This window comes from Somniosus microcephalus, unplaced genomic scaffold (genome assembly GCF_052327205.1).
Source record: "Somniosus microcephalus isolate GS21.2 unplaced genomic scaffold, FLI_Smic_1.0 scaffold487, whole genome shotgun sequence".
In the NCBI taxonomy this organism is placed as follows: domain Eukaryota; kingdom Metazoa; phylum Chordata; class Chondrichthyes; order Squaliformes; family Somniosidae; genus Somniosus; species Somniosus microcephalus.
Genome location: NW_028225674.1, coordinates 38,005 through 61,787, shown reverse-complemented (window position 1 = coordinate 61,787; position 23,783 = coordinate 38,005). Strand labels below are relative to the sequence as shown.

The window sequence follows — 23,783 nt, the reverse complement described above, 5'->3', positions numbered from 1 at the left end:
GAGTTGAGTTCGAGCCCGGTGTCCCTCAGAAATGGGCACATCAGTAGACTTGCCAGACTCAGAATCCACAGTTAAACTATGTTGTTGTTGCTCAGTGGAATTCTGTGCTGAAACTTTGTCTTTTGCACCTGAGTTGGGCTTACCATCATCCGTTCCAGAGTCTGGGCCGACTATCTTCACCGAGTTCTCACTCGTTATTGTTTGTAGGAAATGCCAGTCCATATTCATTTTCCTAATCCACTCCCGTCCTAGTAGTGGAGGACCTCCTTCAGATATCACATATAAGTCCATTATTTGACTGTCTTCGCCCTTGTGGACCACTGCAACCTCTATTTTCCCGATGGGGTACACTCTTTGCCCCGTGTATGTTTCCAATATAATCCCCGTATCCTGTAGGGGAATATGTTGGAATAACTTTCCGTAATCTTTCTTATTTATGACCGTCAATGCCGATCCAGTGTCCAATTCCAGTTTTACTTGGACTCCTTCTATCTGAAGAGTGACCCAAATTGTCTGGAGGTCTGCACCCTTACCAGCGTTGAGTACTCTTAAGCTAGCCAGTTCATTACTGCTAGCGTCTGAATCGGACTCCTGTTCGGTCACCTTGTGTACCTTTGCGTATTTTCCTTGCGGTGACTTCTTGTTGCTGGTCTTCTTCGCTGACCTGCATACTCTAGCTATATGTCCAAGCCTACCACAAGTTCTACATTCTTGGTTTTTAAACCAACACTGGTTCTGATCATGCGTTGTCTTTCCACAACGATAACATTTGCCAGAACTCACACCCAATTTGTGTGCACTGAGCTCCGGTGACCATAGCTGCGGCTTCGTGTGCTGCTGCCATAGTGACCGCCTTCTCAAGCGTCAGCTCATTCTCCTCGAGCAGTCGCTTTTGTGTATCCTGTTTAAATAAACCACACACAAATTTGTCTCGAAGTGCCTCTGTCAGTCCCGTTCCAAACTGGCAATATTTCGCTAATTTACGCAATTCCAGCAAATAATCAGCATTGCTTTCATGCTGTAGCTGCCTTCTGTCGTAAAATTTAAATCGTTCCGCTAGCATCAGCGGCGTGGGGTTTAGATGATCTTTCAGGACAGTAACAATCTCATCGAACGTCTTATCCGCCGGTTCATCTGGTGACAACAGGTGTTTCAATTGCCCGTATGTCTTCGCACCCATTAAATTTAATAATGTTAGAGCTTTATCTTGGTCACGAATTTTATTGGCCTTACAATAATTTTTTACTCTTTCAACATATATGGCCCAATCTTCGAGGTCACTATCAAAGGTGCTAATATTCCCGTGTTTAGGCATTGTAGATTTGCAATTTCTCAGATTTTTTTTTTTTTACTGCTATCCAAGATGGCGGCTTCCCGCTCTTGCCGTCGTCCTCCGCCCACAAAATGGCGGTTTTCCCGCGCTTGGCGGTCTTCACCCGTCCCCCAACGCCGTCTCCCTTCAGCCCCCGAGTGCGGCCCTTATCTTCGCCGCGATCGCCCGAGTGCGGCCCTTATCAGCGGATGCGATCGCTGGATCGCGAAGCGGCTCTTGGCTCTTATCAGGAGATACGATCGCTCCGTTGAAACGCCTCCCGCTCGAAGCGGCTCTCGCGCCCTATTCCTCCAGCTCCCCCAGCCCCGTTCGTGCGGCCAACGCGGTCGACTGCCTGTCGCGTCGCTGCCTGGCTCAGACAACGGCTTACCCACCACCAAGCTGGAGAAGAAGCTGACGGTCGCCGATGGAGGCTCCGAGGTCAGGATGTCTTCCAGTGGGGTGGAGAGGGTGGAAACCTCTCTGCAACGTCCTGGCTGTGGACGAAGCTGCCGTGGAGTGACTGCCGCAGGGTCCGAATCAGACTCGTCGCCAGTGTTAAATCTGTGAGTTGTTCAAGTAATTAATACTCAGACTTAATCAGTAACAATAAAACAGGTCTTTACTGGTTGGAGGTAGGGACTATACGTAGGTCTTTACTTCATGCCCACAGGCGGGAACTGAGGGGAGATCAGTACCCACAGTACTATTTATACCCCTATGGCCAGGAGTGGTACTGCGTATCACTACGCCCAACAAGTAGTGCAGTCCTGTCCATAGGTTCAAAGTAGCACACATATTACATACACAACAGTAGAGAATTCCACAGGTTCACCACTCTCTGGGTGAAGAAATTCCTCCTCATCTCTATCCTAAATGGCTTACCCCTTACCTTTAGACTGTGACCCCTGGTTCTGGACTCCCCGCCATCGGGAACATCCTTCCTGCATCTAGTCTGTCTAGTCCTGTTAGAATTTTATAAGTTTCAATGAGATCCCCTCTCATTCTTCTAAACTCCAGCGAATATAAGCCTAATCGACACACTCTCTCCTCATACATCATTCCTGCCATCCCAGGTATCAGTCTGGTGAATCTTCGCTGCACTCCCTCCATGGCAAGAACATCCTTCCTCAGATAAGGCGACCAAAACTGCACACAATACTCAAGGTGTGGTCTCATCAAGGCCCTGTACAACTGCAGCAAGACATCCTTGCTCCTGTACTTGAATCCTCTCGCTATGAAGGCCCACATACCATTTGCCTTCTTAACCGCCTGCTGCACCTGCATGCTTACCTTCAGCGACTGGTGCACAAGGACACCCAGGTCTCGTTGCACTTTCCCTTCTCCCAATCTATTGCCGTTCAGATAATAATCTGCCTTCCTGTTTTTGCCACCAAAGTGGATAACCTCGCATTTATCCACATTACACTGCATCTGCCCAATCACCGAACCTGTCCAAATCATACTGGAGTTTCTCGGCATCCTCCTCACAGCACACACGCCCACCCAGCTTTGCGTCGTCTGCAAACTTGGAGATATTACATCTAGTTCCCTTGTCTAGATCATTAATATATATTGTGAATAGCTGGGGTCCTAGCACCGATCCCTGCGGTACCCCACTAGTCACTGCCTGCCACTCGGAAAAAGACCCGTTTATTCCAACTCTTTGCTTCCTGTCTGCCAACCAGTTCTCTATCCAAGTCAGTACCTTGCCCCCAATCCCATGTGCCTTAACCTTACACGCTAATCTCTTATGCAGGACCTTATCAAAAGCCTTCTGAAAGACCAAATACACCACATCCACTGGTTCTCCCTTATCTATTCTACCAGTTACATCCTCAAAAAATTCCAGCAGATTAGTAAAGCACGATTTACCTTTTGTAAATCCATGTTGACTTTGTCCGATCCTGTCACTGTTTTCCAAGTGCTCTGCTATTACATCTTTTATAATGGACTCTAGCATTTTCCCCACTACTGATGTCAGGCTTACCGGTCTGTAATTCCCCGTTTTTCTCTCTACCACCTTTTTTGAATAGTGGGGTAACATTAGCTACCCTCCAATCCATGGGAACTGTGCCAGAGTCTATAAAATTTTGGAAGATGACCAGCAATGCATCTACTATTTCTAGGGCCACTTCCTTAAGTACCCTAGGATGTAGATCATCAGGCCCTGGGGATTTATCGGCCTTCAATCCCACCAATTTCCCTAACACCATTTCCCTACAAATACTGATTTCATTCAGTTCCTCCCTCTTATTAGACCCTATGTTCCCCGACATCTTTGGGAGGTTATTTGTGTCTTCACTCCCACCTTGGACACGCTAATGAAAGTCACAAATTACATCCTCTGTGACTGTGACCATGGAGCACTCTCCTTCCTCATCCTTCTTCACGCCCACCTCATTTCCGGCATAACCGTCTCACACACGAGATTATTACCTCTTCCCAGAAATTCGGATTTGGCTCGTATCCACCGACAGACAGGGCATCACCTTGGAGACGGAGATAAACCGAGGCATCGTGATCGCGAACATTCGGCATATTCTGAACACAAAAGAAAGAAAGTGAGCTCGGAATACGAGTTATCAATACACAGAGTAAAGCTCCCTCTGCACTGTCCCATCACACACTCCCAGGGCAGGTACAGCACGGGTTAGATACAGAGTAAAGCTCCCTCTACACTGTCCCATCAAACACTCCCAGGACAGGTACAGCATGGGTTAGATACAGAGTAAAGCTCCCTCTACACTGTCCCATCAAACACTCCCAGGGCAGGTACAGCACGGGTTAGATACAGAGTAAAGCTCCCTCTACGCTGTCCCATCAAACACTCCCAGGGCAGGTACAGCACGGGTTAGATACAGAGTAAAGCTCCCTCTACATTGTCCCATCAAACACTCCCAGGACAGGTACAGCATGGGTTAGATACAGAGTAAAGCTCCCTCTACACTGTCCCATCAAACACTCCCAGGGCAGGTACAGCACGGGTTAGATACAGAGTAAAGCTCCCTCTACACTATCCCATCACACACTCCCAGGGCAGGTACAGCACGGGTTAGATACAGAGTAAAGCTCCCTCTACACTGTCCCATTAACACTCCCAGGGCAGGTACAGCACAGGTTAGATACAGAGTAAAGCTCCCTCTACACTGTCCCATCACACACTCCCAGGGCAGGTACAGCATGGGTTAGATACAGAGTAAAGCTCCCTCTACACTGTCCCATCAAACACTCCCAGGGCAGGTACAGCACGGGTTAGATACAGAGTAAAGTTCCCGCTACACTGTCCCATCAAACACTCCCAGGGCAGGTACAGCACGGGTTAGATACAGAGTAAAGCTCCCTTTACACTGTCCCATCAAACACTCCCAGGGCAGGTACAGCATGGGTTAGATACAGAGTAAAGCTCCCTCTACACTGTCCCATCAAACACTCCCAGGGCAGGTACAGCACGGGTTAGATACAGAGTAAAGCTCCTTCTACACTGTCCCCATCAAACACTCCCAGGGCAGGTACAGCACGGGTTAGATACAGAGTAAAGCTCCCTCTACACAGTCCCATCAAACACTCCCAGGGCAGGTACAGCACGGGTTAGATACAGAGTAAAGCTCCCTCTACACTGTCCCATCAAACACTCCCAGGGCAGGTACAGCACGGGTTAGATACAGAGTAAAGCTCCCTCTACACTGTCCCCATCAAACACTCCCAGGGCAGGTACAGCACGGGTTAGATACAGAGTAAAGCTCCCTCTACACTGTCCCATCAAACAGTGCCAGGGCAGGTACAGCACGGGTTAGATACAGAGTAAAGCTCCCTCTACACTGTCCCCATCAAACACTCCCAGGGCAGGTACAGCACGGGTTAGATACAGAGTAAAGCTCCCTCTACACTGTCCCCATCAAACACTCCCAGGGCAGGTACAGCACGGGTTAGATACAGAGTAAAGCTCCCTCTACACTGTCCCCATCAAACACTCCCAGGGCAGGTACAGCACGGGTTAGATACAGAGTAAAGCTCCCTCTACACTGTCTCCTCAGCAGTACGCATGGGCTGTCAGTGAGTGTGATGATTTGAAGCTGGAGTGTGCACTATGAACATCCCCACCGGGATCTCAGTGGAACCGGAGGTCGGGAGCTGCTCTGACTGGGTCTCATTGCCCACAGCGAGGAAGGGGTAACGGGTAACCGCGGTGCCGGTGCTCCGATTACTGTCCAGCGACCAAGTGCCTTGGATGCCGGATCAGGACAGGATATGATCAGCTTTGGCATCCTCCACAGTCAAATAGCCCACTGATGCCACCACATGAAGATTGGTGAATCAATGAGGAACTCTACACCAATTCCATACCTTTAGGAGAGGAGGGGCGCGGTGAAAACTGGTCATGTCCCAAAAGGAATGGCCAGACTGCAGCGTATAAAACACTCAGACCACTGGCTCCACCCGGGTCCCACACTCACAATGAGAACACAAAATAAGCGCTAATATAAAACCCCAGGAGGGCTCAGCCAGTGCCCCCTGCCCCTGGCACATACCTGGATTCCTTCAATCCGCTCTGTTACCACGTAAGCATGGCGCATGACTATGAGCGGGACATGGACCCCTGCCATGTCCCCCAGAGCCCGAGCCCAGGCACCTGTACAGAACAGAGTGAGTTAGCAAGAGCAGCACACAGCAATCCTGGTAAACCCTGCCCTCTGCTGGTCACTCTGCACTGCTGCTGTTACTAACATCTCCCCTCCATTCCTGATCTGAGAGGTCGCAATCGGGGAGGCTTTGCTCAGTGAAGGGAGAGTGAGACAGAAATACATTGAGTTTACAAAACAGAAATGGGCCATTCGACCCATGTCGGCATTAAACGTCCACACGAGCGAATAGTTCTACACATTAACCTGACCTGTTCCCACCTCCCTTCAACTCCTTTTCCTTCATCTATCTATCCAATCTAATCCTGAATGTGGACATTGGCCCAGGAATTCCAAGAGTCCCACACTAGTATAATGAACCGTAGGGCCCGTTTTCTGGCCCAGAATCACATAATCCAGGCTGACACTCCAGTGCAGTATTGAGGGAGCGCCGCACTGTCAGAGGGGCAGTACTGAGGGAGCGCTGCACTGTCGGAGGGGCGGTACTGAGGGAGCGCTGCACTGTCGGAGGGGCGGTACTGAGGGAGCGCTGCACTGTCGGAGGGGCGGTACTGAGGGAGCGCTGCACTGTCGGAGGGGCGGTACTGAGGGAGCACCGCACTGTCGGAGGGGCAGTACTGAGGGAGCGCCGCACTGTCGGAGGGGCGGTACTGAGGGAGCGCTGCACTGTCGGAGGGGCGGTACTGAGGGAGCGCTGCACTGTCGGAGGGGCAGTACTGAGGGAGCGCCGCACTGTTGGAGGGGCAGTACTGAGGGAGCGCCGCACTGTCGGAGGGGCATTGTCGGGTGGGCAGTACTGAGGGAGCGCCGCACTGTCGGAGGGGCAGTACTGAGGGAGCGCCGCACTGTCGGAGGGGCAGTACTGAGGGAGCGCTGCACTGTCGGAGGGGCGGTACTGAGGGAGCGCTGCACTGTCGGAGGGGCAGTACTGAGGGAGCGCCGCACTGTCGGAGGGGCAGTACTGAGGGAGCGCCGCACTGTCGGAGGGGCAGTACTGAGGGAGCGCTGCATTGTCGGGTGGGCAGTACTGAGGGAACGCTGCACTGTCGGAGGGGCAGTACTGAAGGAGTGCTGCACTGTCGGAGGGGCAGTACTGAGGGAGCGCTGCACTGTCGGAGGGGCAGTACTGAAGGAGTGCTGCATTGTCGGGTGGGCAGTACTGAGGGAGCACTGCACTGTCGGAGGGGCAGTACTGAAGGAGTGCTGCACTGTCGGAGGGGCAGTACTGAGGGAGCGCTGCACTGTCGGAGGGGCAGTACTGAAGGAGTGCTGCATTGTCGGGTGGGCAGTACTGAGGGAGCACTGCACTGTCAGAGGGGCAGTACTGAGGGAGCGCCGCACTGTCGGAGGGGCAATACTGAGGGAGCGCCGCACTGTCAGAGGGGCAGTACTGAGGGAGCGCTGCACTGTCGGAGGGGCAGTACTGAGGGAGCACTGCACTGTCAGAGGGGCAGTACTGAGGGAGCGCTGCACTGTCAGAGGGGCAGTACTGAGGGAGCGCTGCACTGTCAGAGGGGCAGTACTGAGGGAGCGCTGCATTGTCGGGTGGGCAGTACTGAGGGAACGCTGCACTGTCGGAGGGGCAGTACTGAAGGAGTGCTGCACTGTCGGAGGGGCAGTACTGAGGGAGCGCTGCACTGTCGGAGGGGCAGTACTGAAGGAGTGCTGCATTGTCGGGTGGGCAGTACTGAGGGAGCACTGCACTGTCGGAGGGGCAGTACTGAAGGAGTGCTGCACTGTCGGAGGGGCAGTACTGAAGGAGTGCTGCATTGTCGGGTGGGCAGTACTGAGGGAGCACTGCACTGTCAGAGGGGCAGTACTGAGGGAGCGCCGCACTGTCGGAGGGGCAATACTGAGGGAGCGCCGCACTGTCAGAGGGGCAGTACTGAGGGAGCGCTGCACTGTCGGAGGGGCAGTACTGAGGGAGCACTGCACTGTCAGAGGGGCAGTACTGAGGGAGCGCTGCACTGTCAGAGGGGCAGTACTGAGGGAGCGCTGCACTGTCAGAGGGGCAGTACTGAGGGAGCGCTGCACTGTCGGAGGGGCAGTGCTGAGGGAGCGCCGCACTGTCGGAGGGGCAGTACTGAGGGAGCGTTGCACTGTCAGAGGGGCAGTACTGAGGGAGCGCTGCACTGTCAGAGGGGCAGTACTGAGGGAGCGTTGCACTGTCAGAGGGGCAGTACTGAGGGAGCGCTGCACTGTCGGAGGGGCAGTACTGAGGGAGCGCCGCACTGTCGGAGGGGCAGTACTGAGGGAGCGCTGCACTGTCAGAGGGGCAGTACTGAGGGAGCGCTGCACTGTCGGAGGGGCAGTACTGAGGGAGCACTGCACTGTCAGAGGGGCAGTACTGAGGGAGCGCTGCACTGTCAGAGGGGCAGTACTGAGGGAGCGCTGCACTGTCAGAGGGGCAGTACTGAGGGAGCGCTGCACTGTCGGAGGGGCAGTGCTGAGGGAGCGCCGCACTGTCGGAGGGGCAGTACTGAGGGAGCGTTGCACTGTCAGAGGGGCAGTACTGAGGGAGCGCTGCACTGTCAGAGGGGCAGTACTGAGGGAGCGTTGCACTGTCAGAGGGGCAGTACTGAGGGAGCGCTGCACTGTCGGAGGGGCAGTACTGAGGGAGCGCCGCACTGTCGGAGGGGCAGTACTGAGGGAGCGCTGCACTGTCAGAGGGGCAGTACTGAGGGAGCGCTGCACTGTCGGAGGTGCCGTCTTTCGGATGAGACGTTAAACTGATGTCCCATCAGCCTTATTAGGATGTTAATGAATCCATGCCATTATTCAAAGAGCAGAAAGATGTTCCGGTGTCCTGGTCAACATCCCCCTCTCAACCAACACCATAAAGGAGATTAACTGGTTAATTATCTCAGTGGTATCTGCGGGATCTTGCTGTGCACACATTGGCTGCCATGTATTCCTACATTACCGGTTATTACACTTCAAAAGTACTGCAATGGCTGTGAAGCGCTTTGGGACATCCTGAGGAAGTGAGAAGGTGAGATATAAAAATAAGTCCTATCCGTACTGTGACTCAGTAATGCGGAATTTGGGAACCTGCATCTCACGGGCAAATCGAGACATCTGTGGCTTCCATCCCATCACAGCAATTGCTAGCAGAAACTGCACTGCAGGTTAATGAACTCGGCACATCCACAACCCACTCTATCGGTGAACAGCTCACTGTGTCTCACCTGCACAATTAATCACACAAGCTGTCTGTATTGTTCCATACTCCGACTCCACACCAGTGACCCGCCTCACTCCAAAATCATCCACCTTCACCTGGATCCCCGTCACTGGACAGTTTTCAATCACCTAGTGAAAGAAATGAAGGAACTGTGAAAGTATTATGGCGTGCAGAAACCTGACCCAAGACCAGAGACCCCTGACCCTGCCACACTCCAAGCCAGGAGTGATCGACGAGTCATCAAAAGACAAAATCAAAATATCGCAGGGTGTTTGCCCATTCCCACATCCCAGGGTGGGGGATGTTCCTCGGTCCAGGGGCAGTGCTGGTGTCTGTTGTGTGGGGTCTCTGACTGACTGGAGCTTCACGGGATAGGACACAACACTGCCAGCTTTTCATTCAACTAGAAGACAAGAGTGTTTAGGGAAAAAACGCCGCAGGTGTCCCAGAACCACAGAGGCTTACGGCACAAAGAGGCCATTCAGCCCCTCGAGCCTGCAAAAATCTGTCAATCTCAGACCCCTTTCTGGATTCCCTCACCAGAGGAAATAGCTTCTCTGTATCGACCCTATCGAGTCCCTCGATTGAATCCCACCTCATATCGTCCTGGCCTATCACAGTCCTCCTTACTGTTTCCCAAACTTCCTGTATTTGTGTTGTCAGCACATTTTGACAGTGTGATTCCCATCCCGAGTCCAGATCATCTATTAATACCGAGAATAAAGACAGGGCCAGCATTAGCCGTGGGGTTCATCATTTCCAACCCTCCTCCGGCCTGAGCAAGGTCCGTTTCCCTTCGCGCTCCGAGCCCTGTCCAAGCTCCTTCATTTCCACTAAATGCCTGAATTACTTTCACGAGCTTCTCGATGAGAACTCAGCCAACACCTTCAAGGGCCGGTTCCTGCTGGGCTTCAAAGTCTTTCTGTTTCCTGACGCTCCTGCGAACTGCCTTGGGACGTTTTTCTTTATTAAAGGCGCTACATAAATGCAAGTTGTTATTGTTGATGCTAACTGCGGAGATTTTAAGGGCTGCAGCAGGTGAGCTGATATTTACCTGCAGACGATAACAATTAAATCAGGAGATAACTGGAGCTGAATTAGTTCAGTGATTACAGGACATGTTGTTGCAATTAGTGTTGAAGAACATGGACTGAGTTTGACAATGGGCAGACACAGATGGCACCTGTCTCTTCCATTTACTCCGAATTAGTTCAATCAGCCCTAGCCCAGAATTTGGGGCACAGCTGTTCCTGTGCAGACCCATCTCCCACTCAGCCCAGACTCTGCCTCTTCACATCAACAGACTCTTAAAACAATTAAACCAGAAATGATAACTGTAGGTTGCTGCCGAGGGCAGAAGCTGTTCACAAAATGAGCTCAGATGCCCACTGGTAACAGGGCAGCGGAATTACCTTCATGTCTATTTGACCAGCGAACCACTAACGGTTGCACGCTGTGGCACACCAGTCTAAGACCGAGTCTGGCTTGCTGTGGTCTCTGTGTCACTGTTCTGTAATGGGGGTTAGGGCCAAACACCACAGGCCAGCACCCGGCATTGGCTTCAAACCAAATGGGCTTTAGATTCAATCGGCAACCAGTAACTTACCAACGCCCCTCGGGCTGTGGCAGCACGTGCCAGGGCGGAACAGGTCCCCGCAGGGTCCATCGTGCCATCAGTGGGGACGTACAGCGTGCCATACAGGTCACTCACATTCATCAACGGGTACAGATTCTTCGTCTCCGCCGGTGACAGCACATGTGACTCGATCCCATAGACTTTGCCCAACTAAAACAGGGGGAACAAATCAAATCATTAAAAACTAACAATCCAATCTCTTCCTCTCACTGGGGTACGGGTTCCACAGACACTGACTCTCACTGGGGTACGGGTTCCACAGACACTGACTCTCACTGGGGTACGGGTCCACAGACACTGACTCTCACTGGGGTACGGGTTCACAGACACTGACTCTCACTGGGGTACGGGTTCACAGACACTGACTCTCACTGGGGTACGGGTTCCACACACACTGACTCTCACTGGGGTACGGGTTCCACAGACACTGACTCTCACTGGGGTAAGGGTTCACAGACACTGACTCTCACTGGGGTACGGGTTCACAGACACTGACTCTCACTGGGGTACGGGTTCCACAGACACTGACTCTCACTGGGGTACGGGTTCCACAGACACTGACTCTCACTGGGGTACGGGTTCCACAGACACTGACTCTCACTGGGGTATGGGTTCCACAGACACTGACTCTCACTGGGGTACGGGTTCCACGGACACTGACTCTCACTGGGGTACGGGTTCTACAGACACTGAATTGGAATTCAATGCACTGGGGGATGGGTAGCCAGCTAGGTTGGGCCTGATGAGGGGCGTTGGGTGAATGGAGCTGTGTATACGGCAGAGCAGGGGAAGTAGGCGGTGGGGGGTTTCAAAGAGAGATGGAGGGAGGAGTAATTTTCACATTTATGGTCTGGGGTTGGGTTGGTAACCTGTTGTAGAAACTCCCTCTGCCAGACCCCCCCACCCTTGATTATCACTTTGAAATCAATAATCGAGCCGGTCCCCTATAATCGGCAAAGGATCCACTCTGACTGGACATTGCCCAGCCTTCCTCCGGGAGGTGCAGAATTACCTTCTTGATGATGTTTCCACTTGTGGGGAGACCAGGACCAGGGGCCATAAATATAAGATAGTCACTAATAAATCCAACAGGGAATTCAGGAGAAACTTCTTTACCCAGAGAGTGGTGAGAATGTGGAACTCGCCCCCACAGGGAGTGGTTGAGGCGAATAGTAGATACATTTAAGGGGAAGTGAGAGAAACACACGAGAGAAAGGAATAGGATATGCTGATGGGGTTCATTGAAGGGTGGGAGGAGGATCGTGTGGAGCATAAACACCGGCACGGACCTGTTGGGCCGAATGGCCTGTTTCTGTGCTGGACACTTGATATCATTTGTAACGAGGTTCCCTTGGGATGAGAGGAATGTGCGGGTTCAGGAAAGACGAATGTAGTCCTTGTGGCCAATCCAAACTTTGGAACAACCACTCTCCATCACCAAAAACATGCCCCGCTCCCACTCTCTGAGCACACAAGGTTTACAACACGCACAGCGCTAGTTTCCTGGGAGTTGCCTCTTTGTTCGATCACCCCCCCCAGGAAATGTCACCGTCGGTGAAGAGACCCAGGCAATACAAAGAGCCAACAGGCCACTGAAGGTATGGGTTTAAGGGATTAAATGCTCAATTCCCATTCGCAAGTCCCTCAAACCGAGAGGGCACTATAAGGTCGCCTCACACACCCAGCACCGACCCCCTAAACCCCAAGCTGCCCTCACACACCCCGCTCCGACCCCCTAAACACCACGCTGCTCTCACACACCCCGCTCCGACCCCCTAAACCCCAGGCTGCCCTCACACACCCCGCTCCGACCCCCTAAACCCCACGCTGCCCTAACACACCTGCTCCGACCCCCTAAACCCCACGCTGCTCTCACACACACCGCTCCGACCCCCTAAACCCCACGCTGCCCTCACACACCCCGCTCCGACCCACTAAACCCCACGCTGCCCTCACACACCCGCTCCGACCCCCTAAACCCCACGCTGCCCTCACACACCCCGCTCCGACCCCCTAAACCCCACGCTGCCCTCACACACCCCGCTCCGACCCCCTAAACCCCACGCTGCCCTCACACACCCCGCTCCGATCCCCTAAACCCCACGCTGCCCCCACACACCTGCTCCGACCCGCTAAACCCCACGCTGCCCTCACACACCCGCTCCGACCCCCTAAACCCCACGCTGCCCTCACACACCCCGCTCCGACCCCCGAAACCCCACGCTGCCCTCACACACCCGCTCCGACCCCCTAAACCCCACGCTGCCCTCACACACCCCGCTCCGACCCCCTAAACCCCACGCTGCCCTCACACACCCCGCTCCGACCCCCTAAACCCCACGCTGCCCTCACACACCCCGCTCCGACCCCCTAAACCCCACGCTGCCCTCACACACCCCGCTCCGACCCCCCAGACCCCACGCTGCCCTCACACACCCGCTCCGACCCCCTAAACCCCAAGCTGCCCTCACACACCCCGCTCCGACCCCCTAAACCCCACGCTGCCCTCACACACCCCGCTCCGACCCCCAAACCCCACGCTGCTCTCACACACCCCGCTCCGACCCCCTAAACCCCACGCTGCCCTCACACACCCCGCTCCAACCCCCTAAACACCACGCTGCCCTCACACACCCGCTCCGACCCCCTAAACCCCACGCTGCCCTAACACACCTGCTCCGACCCCCTAAACCCCACGCTGCTCTCACACACCCCGCTCCGACCCCCTAAACCCCACGCTGCTCTCACACACCCCGCTCCGACCCCCTAAACCCCACGCTGCCCTAACACACCTGCTCCGACCCCCTAAACCCCACGCTGCTCTCACACACCCCGCTCCGACCCCCTAAACCCCACGCTGCTCTCACACACCCGCTCCGACCCCCTAAACCCCACGCTGCCCTCACACGCCCCGCTCCGACCCCCCTAAACCCCACGCTGCCCTCACACACCCGCTCCGACCCCCTAAACCCCACGCTGCCCTCACACACCCCGCTCCGACCCGCTAAACCCCACGCTGCCCTCACACACCCGCTCCGACCCCCTAAACCCCACGCTGCCCTCACACACCCGCTCCGACCCCCTAAACCCCACGCTGCTCTCACACACCCGCTCCGACCCCCTAAACCCCACGCTGCCCTCACACGCCCCGCTCCGACCCCCTAAACCGCACGCTACCCTCACACACCCCGCTCCGACCCCCTAAACCCCACGCTGCCCTCACACACCCGCTCCGACCCCCTAAACCCCACGCTGCCCTCACACACCCGCTCCGACCCCCTAAACCCCACGCTGCTGTCACACACCCCGCTCCGACCCCCTAAACCCCACGCTGCCCTCACACACCCCGCTCCGACCCCCTAAACCCCACGCTGCCCTCACACACCCCGCTCCGACCCCCTAAACCCCGCGCTGCCCTCACAAACCCGCTCCGACCCCCTAAACCCTACGCTGCCCTCACACGCTCCGCTCCGACCCCCTAAACCCCACGCTGCCCTCACACACCCCGCTCCGACCCCCTAAACCCCACGCTGCCCTCACACGCCCCGCTCCGACACCCTAAACCCCATGCTGCCCTCACACGCCCCGCTTCGACCCCTTAAACCCCACGCTGCCCTCACACACCCCGCTCCGACCCCCCTAAACCCCACGCTGCTCTCGCACGCCCCGCTCCGACCCCCTAAACCCCACGCTGCTCTCACACGCCCCGCTCCGACCCCCTAAACCCCACGCTGCCCTCACACACCCCGCTCCAACCCCCTAAACCCCACGCTGCCCTCACACACCCCGCTCCGACCCCCTAAACCCCACGCTGCTCTCACACACCCGCTCCGACCCCCTAAACCCCACGCTGCTCTCACACACCCGCTCCGACCCCCTAAACCCCACGCTGCCCTCACACACCCGCTCCGACCCCCTAAACCCCACGCTGCTGTCACACACCCCGCTCCGACCCCCTAAACCCCACGCTGCCCTCACACACCCCGCTCCAACCCCCTAAACCCCACGCTGCCCTCACACACCCCGCTCCGACCCCCTAAACCCCACGCTGCCCTCACACACCCCGCTCCGACCCCCTAAACCCCGCGCTGCCCTCACAAACCCGCTCTGACCCCCTAAACCCTACGCTGCCCTCACACACCCGCTCTGACCCCCTAAACCCCGCGCTGCCCTCACACACCCCGCTCCGACCCCCTAAACCCCACGCTGCCCTCACACGCTCCGCTCCGACCCCCTAAACCCCACGCTGCCCTCACACACCCCGCTCCGACCCCCTAAACCCCACGCTGCCCTCACACGCCCCGCTCCGACCCCCTAAACCCCACGCTGCCCTCACACACCCCGCTCCGACCCCCTAAACACCACGCTGCCCTCACACGCCCCGCTCCGACCCCCTAAACCCCATGCTGCCCTCACACGCCCCGCTCCGACCCCTTAAACCCCACGCTGCCCTCACACACCCCGCTCCGACCCCCCTAAACCCCACGCTGCTCTCGCACGCCCCGCTCCGACCCCCTAAACCCCACGCTGCTCTCACACGCCCCGCTCCGACCCCCTAAACCCCACGCTGCCCTCACACACCCCGCTCCAACCCCCTAAACCCCACACTGCTCTCACACACCCCGCTCCGACCCCCTAAACCCCACGCTGCCCTCACACACCCCGCTCCGACCCCCTAAACCCCACGCTGCTCTCACACACCCCGCTCCGACCCCCTAAGCCCCACGCTGCCCTCACACACCCCGCTCCGACCCCCTAAACCCCACGATGCCCTCACACCCCCGCTCCGACCCCCTAAACCCCACGCTGCTCTCACACACCCCGCTCCGACCCCCTAAGCCCCACGCTGCCCTCACACACCCCGCTCCGACCCCCTAAACCCCACGATGCCCTCACACACCCGCTCCGACCCCCTAAACCCCACGCTGCCCTCACACACCCCGCTCCGACCCCCTAAACCCCACGCTGCCCTCACACACCCCGCTCCGACCCCCCTAAACCTCACGCTGCCCTCACACACCCCGCTCCGACCCCCCTAAACCCCACGCTGCTCTCACACACCCCGCTCCGACCCCCTAAACCCCACGCTGCCCTCACACACCCCGCTCCGACCCCCTAAACCCCACGCTGCCCTCACACACCCCGCTGCGACCCCCTAAACCCCACGCTGCCCTCACACACCCGCTCCGACCCCCTAAAGCCCACGCTGCCTTCACACGCCCCGCTCCGACCCCCGAAACCCCACGCTGCTCTCACACACCCCGCTCCGACCCCCTAAACCCCACGCTGCCCTCACACACCCGCTCCGACCCCCTAAACCCCACGCTGCCCTCACACACCCCGCTCCGACCCCCTAATCCCCACGCTGCCCTCACACACCCGCTCCGACCCCCTAAACACCACGCTGCCCTCACACACCCGCTCCGACCCCCTAAACCCCACGCTGCCCTCACACACCCGCTCCGACCCCCTAAACCCCACGCTGCCCTCACACGCCCCGCTCCGACCCCCTAAACCCCACGCTGCCCTCACACACCCCGCTCCGACCCCCCTAAAACCCACGCTGCCCTCACACACCCGCTCCGACCCCGTAAACCCCACGCTGCCCTCACACACCCCGCTCCGACCCCCTAAACCCCACGCTGCCCTCACACCCCGCTCCGACCCCCCTAAACCCCACGCTGCACTCACACACCCCGCTCCGACCCCCTAAACCCCACGCTGCCCTCACACACCCGCTCCGACCCCCTAAACCCCACGCTGCCCTCACACCCCGCTCCGACCCCCCTAAACCCCACGCTGCCCTCACACGCCCCGCTCCGACCCCCTAAACCCCACGCTGCCCTCACACACCCCGCTCCGACCCCCTAAACCCCACGCTGCTCTCACACACCCCGCTCCGACCCCCTAAACCCCACGCTACCCTCACACACCCGCTCCGACCCCCTAAACCCCGCGCTGCCCTCACACGCCCGCTCCGACCCCCTAAACCCCACGCTGCCCTCACACACCCCGCTCCGACCCCCTAAACCCCACGCTGCCCTCACACACCCGCTCCGACCCCCTAAACCCCACGCTGCCCTCACACACCCCGCTCCGACCCCCTAGACCCCACGCTGCCCTCACACACCCCGCTCCGACCCCCCTAAACCCCACGCTGCCCTCACACACCCGCTCCGACCCCCTAAGCCCCACGCTGCCCTCACACACCCCGCTCCGACCCCCTAAACCCCACGCTGCCCTCACACACCCGCTCCGACCCCCCTAAACCCCACGCTGCCCTCACACACCCCGCTCCGACCCCCTAAACCCCACGCTGCCCTCACACACCCCGCTCCGACCCCCTAAACCCCACGCTGCCCTCACACACCCCGCTCCGACCCCCTAAACCCCACGCTGCCCTCACACGCCCCGCCCCGACCCCCTAAACCCCACGCTGCCCTCACACACCCCGCTCCGACCCCCCTAAACCCCACGCTGCCCTCACACACCCGCTCCGACCCCCTAAACCCCACGCTGCCCTCACACACCCCGCTCCGACCCCCTAAACCCCACGCTGCCCTCACACACCCGCTCCGACCCCCTAAACCCCACGCTGCCCTCACACACCCGCTCCGACCCCCTAAACCCCACGCTACCCTCACACACCCCGCTCCGACCCCCTAAACCCCACGCTGCCCTCACACACCCCGCTCCGACCCCCTAAACCCCACGCTGCCCTCACACGCCCCGCTCCGACCCCCTAAACCCCACGCTGCCCTCACACACCCGCTCCGACCCCCTAAACCCCACGCTGCCCTCACACACCCCGCACCGACCCCCTAAACCCCACGCTGCCCTCACACACCCCGCTCCGACCACCCTAAACCCCACGCTGCCCTCACACACCCGCTCCGACCCCCTAAACCCCACGCTGCCCTCACACACCCCGCTCCAAACCCCCTAAACCCCACACTGCCCTCACACACCTCGCTCCGACCCCCTAAGCCCCACGCTGCCCTCACACACCCCGCTCCGACCCCCCTAAACCCCACGCTGCCCTCACACACCCCGCTCCGACCCCCTAAACCCCACGCTGCCCTCACACGCCCCGCTCCGACCCCCGAAACCCCACGCTGCCCTCACACACCCGCTCCGACCCCCTAAACCCCACGCTGCCCTCACACGCCCCGCTTCGACCCCCTAAACCCCACGCTGCCCTCACACACCCGCTCCGACCCCCTAAACCCCACGCTGCCCTCACACACCCGCTCCGACCCCCTAAACCCCACGCTGCCCTCACACACCCGCTCCGACCCCCTAAACCCCACGCTGCCCTCACACACCCGCTCCGACCCCCTAAACCCCACGCTGCCCTCACACACCCCGCTCCGACCCCCTAAACCCCACGCTGCCCTCACACGCCCCGCTCCGACCCCCTAAACCCCACGCTGCCCTCACACACCCGCTCCGACCCCCTAAACCCCACGCTGCCCTCACACACCCCGCTCCGACCCCCCTAAACCCCACGCTGCCCTCACACACCCCGCTCCGACGCCCTAAACCCCACGCTGCCCTCACACGCCCCGCTTCGACCCCCTAAACCCCACGCTGCCCTCACACACCCGCTCCGACCCCCTAAACCCCACGTTGCTCTCACACACCCCGCTCCGACCCTCTAAACCCCACGCTGCCCTCACACACCCCGCTCCGACCCCCTAAACCCCACGCTGCTCTCACACACCCCGCTCCGACCCCCTAAACCCCACGCTGCCCTCACACGCCCCGCTCCGACCCCCTAAACCCCACGCTGCTCTCACACACCCCGCTCCGACCCCCTAAACCCCACGCTGCCCTCACACACCCCGCTCCGACCCCCTAAACCCCACGCTGCTCTCACACACCCCACTCCGACCCCCCTAAACCCCACGCTGCCCTCACACACCCCGCTCCGACCCCCTAAACCCCACGCTGCCCTCACACACCCCGCTCCGACCCCCTAAACCCCACGCTGCTCTCACACACCCGCTCCGACCCCCTAAACCCCACGCTGCCCACACACCCGCTCCAACCCCCTAAACCCCACGCTGCCCTCACACACCCGCTCCGACCCCCTAAACCCCACGCTGCCCTCACACACCCCGCTCCGACCCCCAAACCCCACGCTGCCCTCACACACCCCGCTCCGACCCCCAAACCCCACGCTGCCCTCACACACCCTGCTCCGACACCCCTAAACCCCACGCTGCCCTTATACACCCCGCTCCGACCCCCTAAACCCCACGCTGCCCTCACACACCCCGCTCCGACCCCCTAAACCCCACGCTGCCCTCACACACCCCACTCCGACCCCCTAAACCCCACGCTGCCCTCACACACCCCCGCTCCGACCCCCCTAAACCCCGCGCTGCCCTCACACACCCCGCTCCGACCCCCTAAACCCCACGCTGCCCTCACACACCCCGGTCCGAACCCCTAAACCCCACGCTGCCCTCACACACCCGCTCCGACCCCCCTAAACCCCACGCTGCCCTCACACACCCCGCTCCGACCCCCTAAACCCCACGCTGCCCTCACACACCCCGCTCCGACCCCCTGAACCCCACGCTGCTCTCACACACCCCGCTCCGACCCCCTAAACCCACGCTGCCCTCACACACCCAGCTCCGACCCCCTAAACCCCACGCTGCCCTCACACACCCCGCTCCGACCCCCTAAACCCCACGCTGCCCTCACACACCCCGCTCCGACCCCCTAAACCCCACGCTGCCCTCACACACCCCGCTCCGACCCCCTAAACCCCACGCTGCCCTCACACACCCCGCTCCGACCCCCTAAACCCCAAGCTGCCCTCACACACCCCGTCCGAACCCCTAAACCCCACGCTGCCCTCACACACCCCGCTCCGACCCCCTAAACCCCACGCTGCCCTCACACACCCCGCTCCTACCCCCTAAACCCCATGCTGCCCTCACACACCCGCTCCGACCCCCTAAACCCCACGCTGCCCTCACACACCCCGCTCCGACCCCCTAAACCCCACGCTGCCCTCACACACCCCGCTCCGACCCCCTAAATCCCACGCTGCCCTCACACACCCCGCTCCGACCCCCTAAACCCCACGCTGCCCTCACACACCCCGCTCCGACCCCCTAAATCCCACGCTGCCCTCACACACCCGCTCCGACCCCCTAAACCCCACGCTGCCCTCACACACCCCGCTCCGACCCCTAAACCCCACGCTGTCCTCACACCCCGCTCCGACCCCTAAACCCCACGCTGCCCTCACACACCCGCTCCGACCCCTCTAAACCCCACGCTGCTCTCACACACCCCGCTCCGACCCCCTAAACCCCACGCTGCCCTCACACACCCGCTCCGACCCCCTAAACCCCACGCTGCCCTCACACACCCGCTCCGACCCCCTAAACCCCACGCTGCCCTCACACACACCCGCTCCGACCCCCCTAAACCCCACGCTGCTCGCACACACCCGCTCCGACTCCCTAAACCCCACGCTGCCCTCACACACCCCGCTCCGACCCCCTAAACCCCACGCTGCCCTCACACACCCCGCTCCGACCCTCTAAACCCCACGCTGCCCTCACACACCCGCTCCGACCCCCTAAACCCCACGCTGCCCTCACACTCCCCGCTCCGACCCCCTAAACCCCACGCTGCCCTCACACACCCCGCTCCGACCCCCTAAACCCCACGCTGCTCTCACACACCCTGCTCCGAACCCCTAAACCCCACGCTGCCCTCACACTCCCCGCTCCGACCCCCTAAACCCCACGCTGCCCTCACACACCCGCTCCGACCCCCTAAACCCCACGCTGCCCTCACACACCCCGCTCCGACCCCCTAAACCCCACGCTGCCCTCACACACCCGCTCCGACCCCCTAAACCCCACGCTGCCCTCACACACCCCGCTCCGACCCCCTAAACCCCACGCTGCCCTCACACACCCGCTCCGACCCCCCTAAACCCCACGCTGCCCTCACACACCCCGCTCCGACCCCCTAAACCCCACGCTGCCCTCACACACCCCGCTCCGACCCCCTAAACCCCACGCTGCCCTCACACACCCCGCTCCGACCCCCTAATCCCCACGCTGCCCTCACACACCCCGCTCCGACCCACTAAACCCCACGCTGCCCTCACACGCCCCGCTCCGACCCACTAAACCCCACGCTGCCCTCACACGCCCGCTCCGACGCCCTAAACCCCACGCTGCCCTCACACGCCCGCTCCGACGCCCTAAACCCCACGCTGCCCTCACACGCCCGCTCCGACGCCCTAAACCCCACGCTGCCCTCACACGCCCGCTCCGACGCCCTAAACCCCACGCTGCCCTCACACACCCCGCTCCGACCCACTAAACCCCACGCTGCCCTCACACGCCCGCTCCGACGCCCTAAACCCCACGCTGCCCTCACACCCCGCTCCGACCCCCTAAACCCCACGCTGCCCTCACACACCCCGCTCCGACCCCCTAAACCCCACGCTGCCCTCACACACCCCGCTCCGACCCCCTAAACCCCACGCTGCTCTCACACACCCCGCTCCGACCCCCTAAACCCCACGCTGCCCTCACACACCCGCTCCGACCCCCTAAACCCCACGCTGCCCTCACACCCCGCTCCGACCCCCTAAACCCCACGCTGCCCTCACAGACCCCGCTCCGACCCCCTAAACCCCACGCTGCCCTCACACACCCGCTCCGACCCCCTAAACCCCACGCTGCCCTCACACACCCCGCTCCGACCCCCTAAACCCCACGCTGCCCTCACACACCCCGACCCAACCCCCTAAACCCCACGCTGCCCTCACACACCCCGCTCCGACCCCCTAAACCCCACGCTGCCCTCACACACCCCGCTCCAACCCCCTAAACCCCACGCTGCCCTCACACACCCCGCTCCGACCCCCTAAACCCCACGCTGCCCTCACACACCCCGCTCCGACCCCCTAAACCCCACGCTGCCCTCACACACCCCGCTCCGACCCCCTAAACCCCACGCTGCCCTCACACGCCCCGCTCCGACCCCCTAAACCCCACGCTGCCCTCACACGCCCCGCTCCGACCCCCTAAACCCCACGCTGCCCTCACACACCCGCTCCGACCCCCTAAACCCCACGCTGCCCTCACACAACCCGCTCCGAACCCCTAATCCCCACGCTGCCCTCACACACCCCGCTCCGACCCCCTAAACCCCACGCTGCCCTCACACACCCGCTCCGACCCCCTAAACCCCACGCTGCCCTCACACAACCCGCTCCGAACCCCTAATCCCCACGCTGCCCTCACACACCCCGACCCGACCCCCTAAACCCCACGCTGCCCTCACACACCCCGCTCCGACCCCCTAAACCCCACGCTGCCCTCACACACCCCGCTCCGACCCCCTAAACCCCACGCTGCCCTCACACACCCGCTCCGACCCCCTAAACCCCACGCTGCCCTCACACCCCGCTCCGACCCCCTAAACTCCACGCTGCCCTCACACGCCCCGCTCCGACCCCCTAAACTCCACGCTGCCCTCACACGCCCCGCTCCGACCCCCTAAACCTACGCTGCCCTCACACACCCCGCTCCGACCCCCTAAACCCCACGCGGCCCTCACACACCGCGCTCCGACCCCCTAAACCCCACACTGCCCTCACACACCCCGCTCCGACCACACTAAACCCCACGCTGCCCTCACACGCCCCGCTCCGACCCCCTAAACTCCACGCTGCCCTCACACACCCGCTCCGACCCCCTCAACCCCACGCTGCCCTCACACACCCCGCTCCGACCCCCTAAACCCCACGCTGCTCTCAAACACCCGCTCCGACCCCCTAAACCCCACGCTGCCCTCACACACCCCGCTCCGACCCCCCTAAACCCCACGCTGCCCTCACACGCCCCGCTCCGACCCCCTAAACTCCACGCTGCCCTCACACACCCGCTCCGACCCCCTAAACCCCACGCTGCCCTCACACACCCCGCTCCGACCCCCTAAACCCCACGCTGCCCTCACACACCCGCTCCGACCCCCTAAACCCCACGCTGCTCTCACACACCCCGCTCCGACCCCCTAAACCCCACGCTGCCCTCACACACCCCGCTCCGACACCCCTAAACCCCACGCTGCTCTCACACACCGCTCCGACCCCCTAAACCCCACGCTGCCCTCACACACCCCGCTCCGACCCCCTAAACCCCACGCTGCCCTCACACACCCGCTCCGACCCCCTAAACCCCACGCTGCTCTCACACACCCCGCTCCGACCCCCTAAACCCCACGCTGCCCTCACACACCCCGCTCCGACCCCCTAAACCCCACGCTGCCCTCACACACCCCGCTCCGACCCCCCTAAACCCCACGCTGCCCTCACACACCCGCTCCGACCCCCTAAACCCCACGCTGCCCTCACACACCCCGCTCCGACCCCCTAAACCCCACGCTGCTCTCACACACCCCGCTCCGACCCCCTAAACCCCACGCTGCCCTCACACGCCCCGCTCCGACCCCCTAAACCCCACGCTGCCCTCACACGCCCCGCTCCGACCCCCTAAACCCCACGCTGCCCTCACACACCCGCTCCGACCCCCTAAACCCCACGCTGCCCTCACACACCCCGCTCCGACCCCCTAAACCCCACGCTGCCCTCACACACCCCGCTCCGACCCCCTAAACCCCACGCTGCCCTCACACACCCCGCTCCGACCCCCTAAACCCCACGCTGCCCTCACACACCCCGCTCCGACCCCCTAAACCCCACGCTGCCCTCACACACCCCGCTCCGACCCCCAAACCCCACGCTGCCCTCACACACCCCGCTCCGACCCCCTAAACCCCACGCTGCCCTCACACACCCCGCTCCGACCCCCCTAAACCCCACGCTGCCCTTATACACCCCGCTCCGACCCCCTAAACCCCACGCTGCCCTCACACACCCCGCTCCGACCCCCTAAACCCCACGCTGCCCTCACACACCCCGCTCCGACCCCCCTAAACCCCGCGCTGCCCTCACACACC

General features: G+C 60.5%; 1 protein-coding gene across 4 annotated transcripts in view; it reads right to left on the bottom strand.

Moving 5' to 3' along the window:
- Positions 1 to 23,783, bottom strand: part of sardh (sarcosine dehydrogenase) — a 157,209-nt gene that overhangs the window by 102,319 nt on the left and 31,107 nt on the right. For all 4 annotated transcript variants that reach the window (XM_085980735.1, XM_085980736.1, XM_085980737.1 and 1 more), the window contains exons 4-7: positions 10,746 to 10,925; positions 9,144 to 9,267; positions 5,845 to 5,945; positions 3,752 to 3,856 (exon numbers count right to left, since the gene is read on the bottom strand). In XM_085980735.1, coding sequence (XP_085836861.1) covers positions 3,752 to 3,856; positions 5,845 to 5,945; positions 9,144 to 9,267; positions 10,746 to 10,925 — 510 coding nt within the window. The remainder of the gene's footprint in view (positions 1 to 3,751; positions 3,857 to 5,844; positions 5,946 to 9,143; positions 9,268 to 10,745; positions 10,926 to 23,783) is intronic.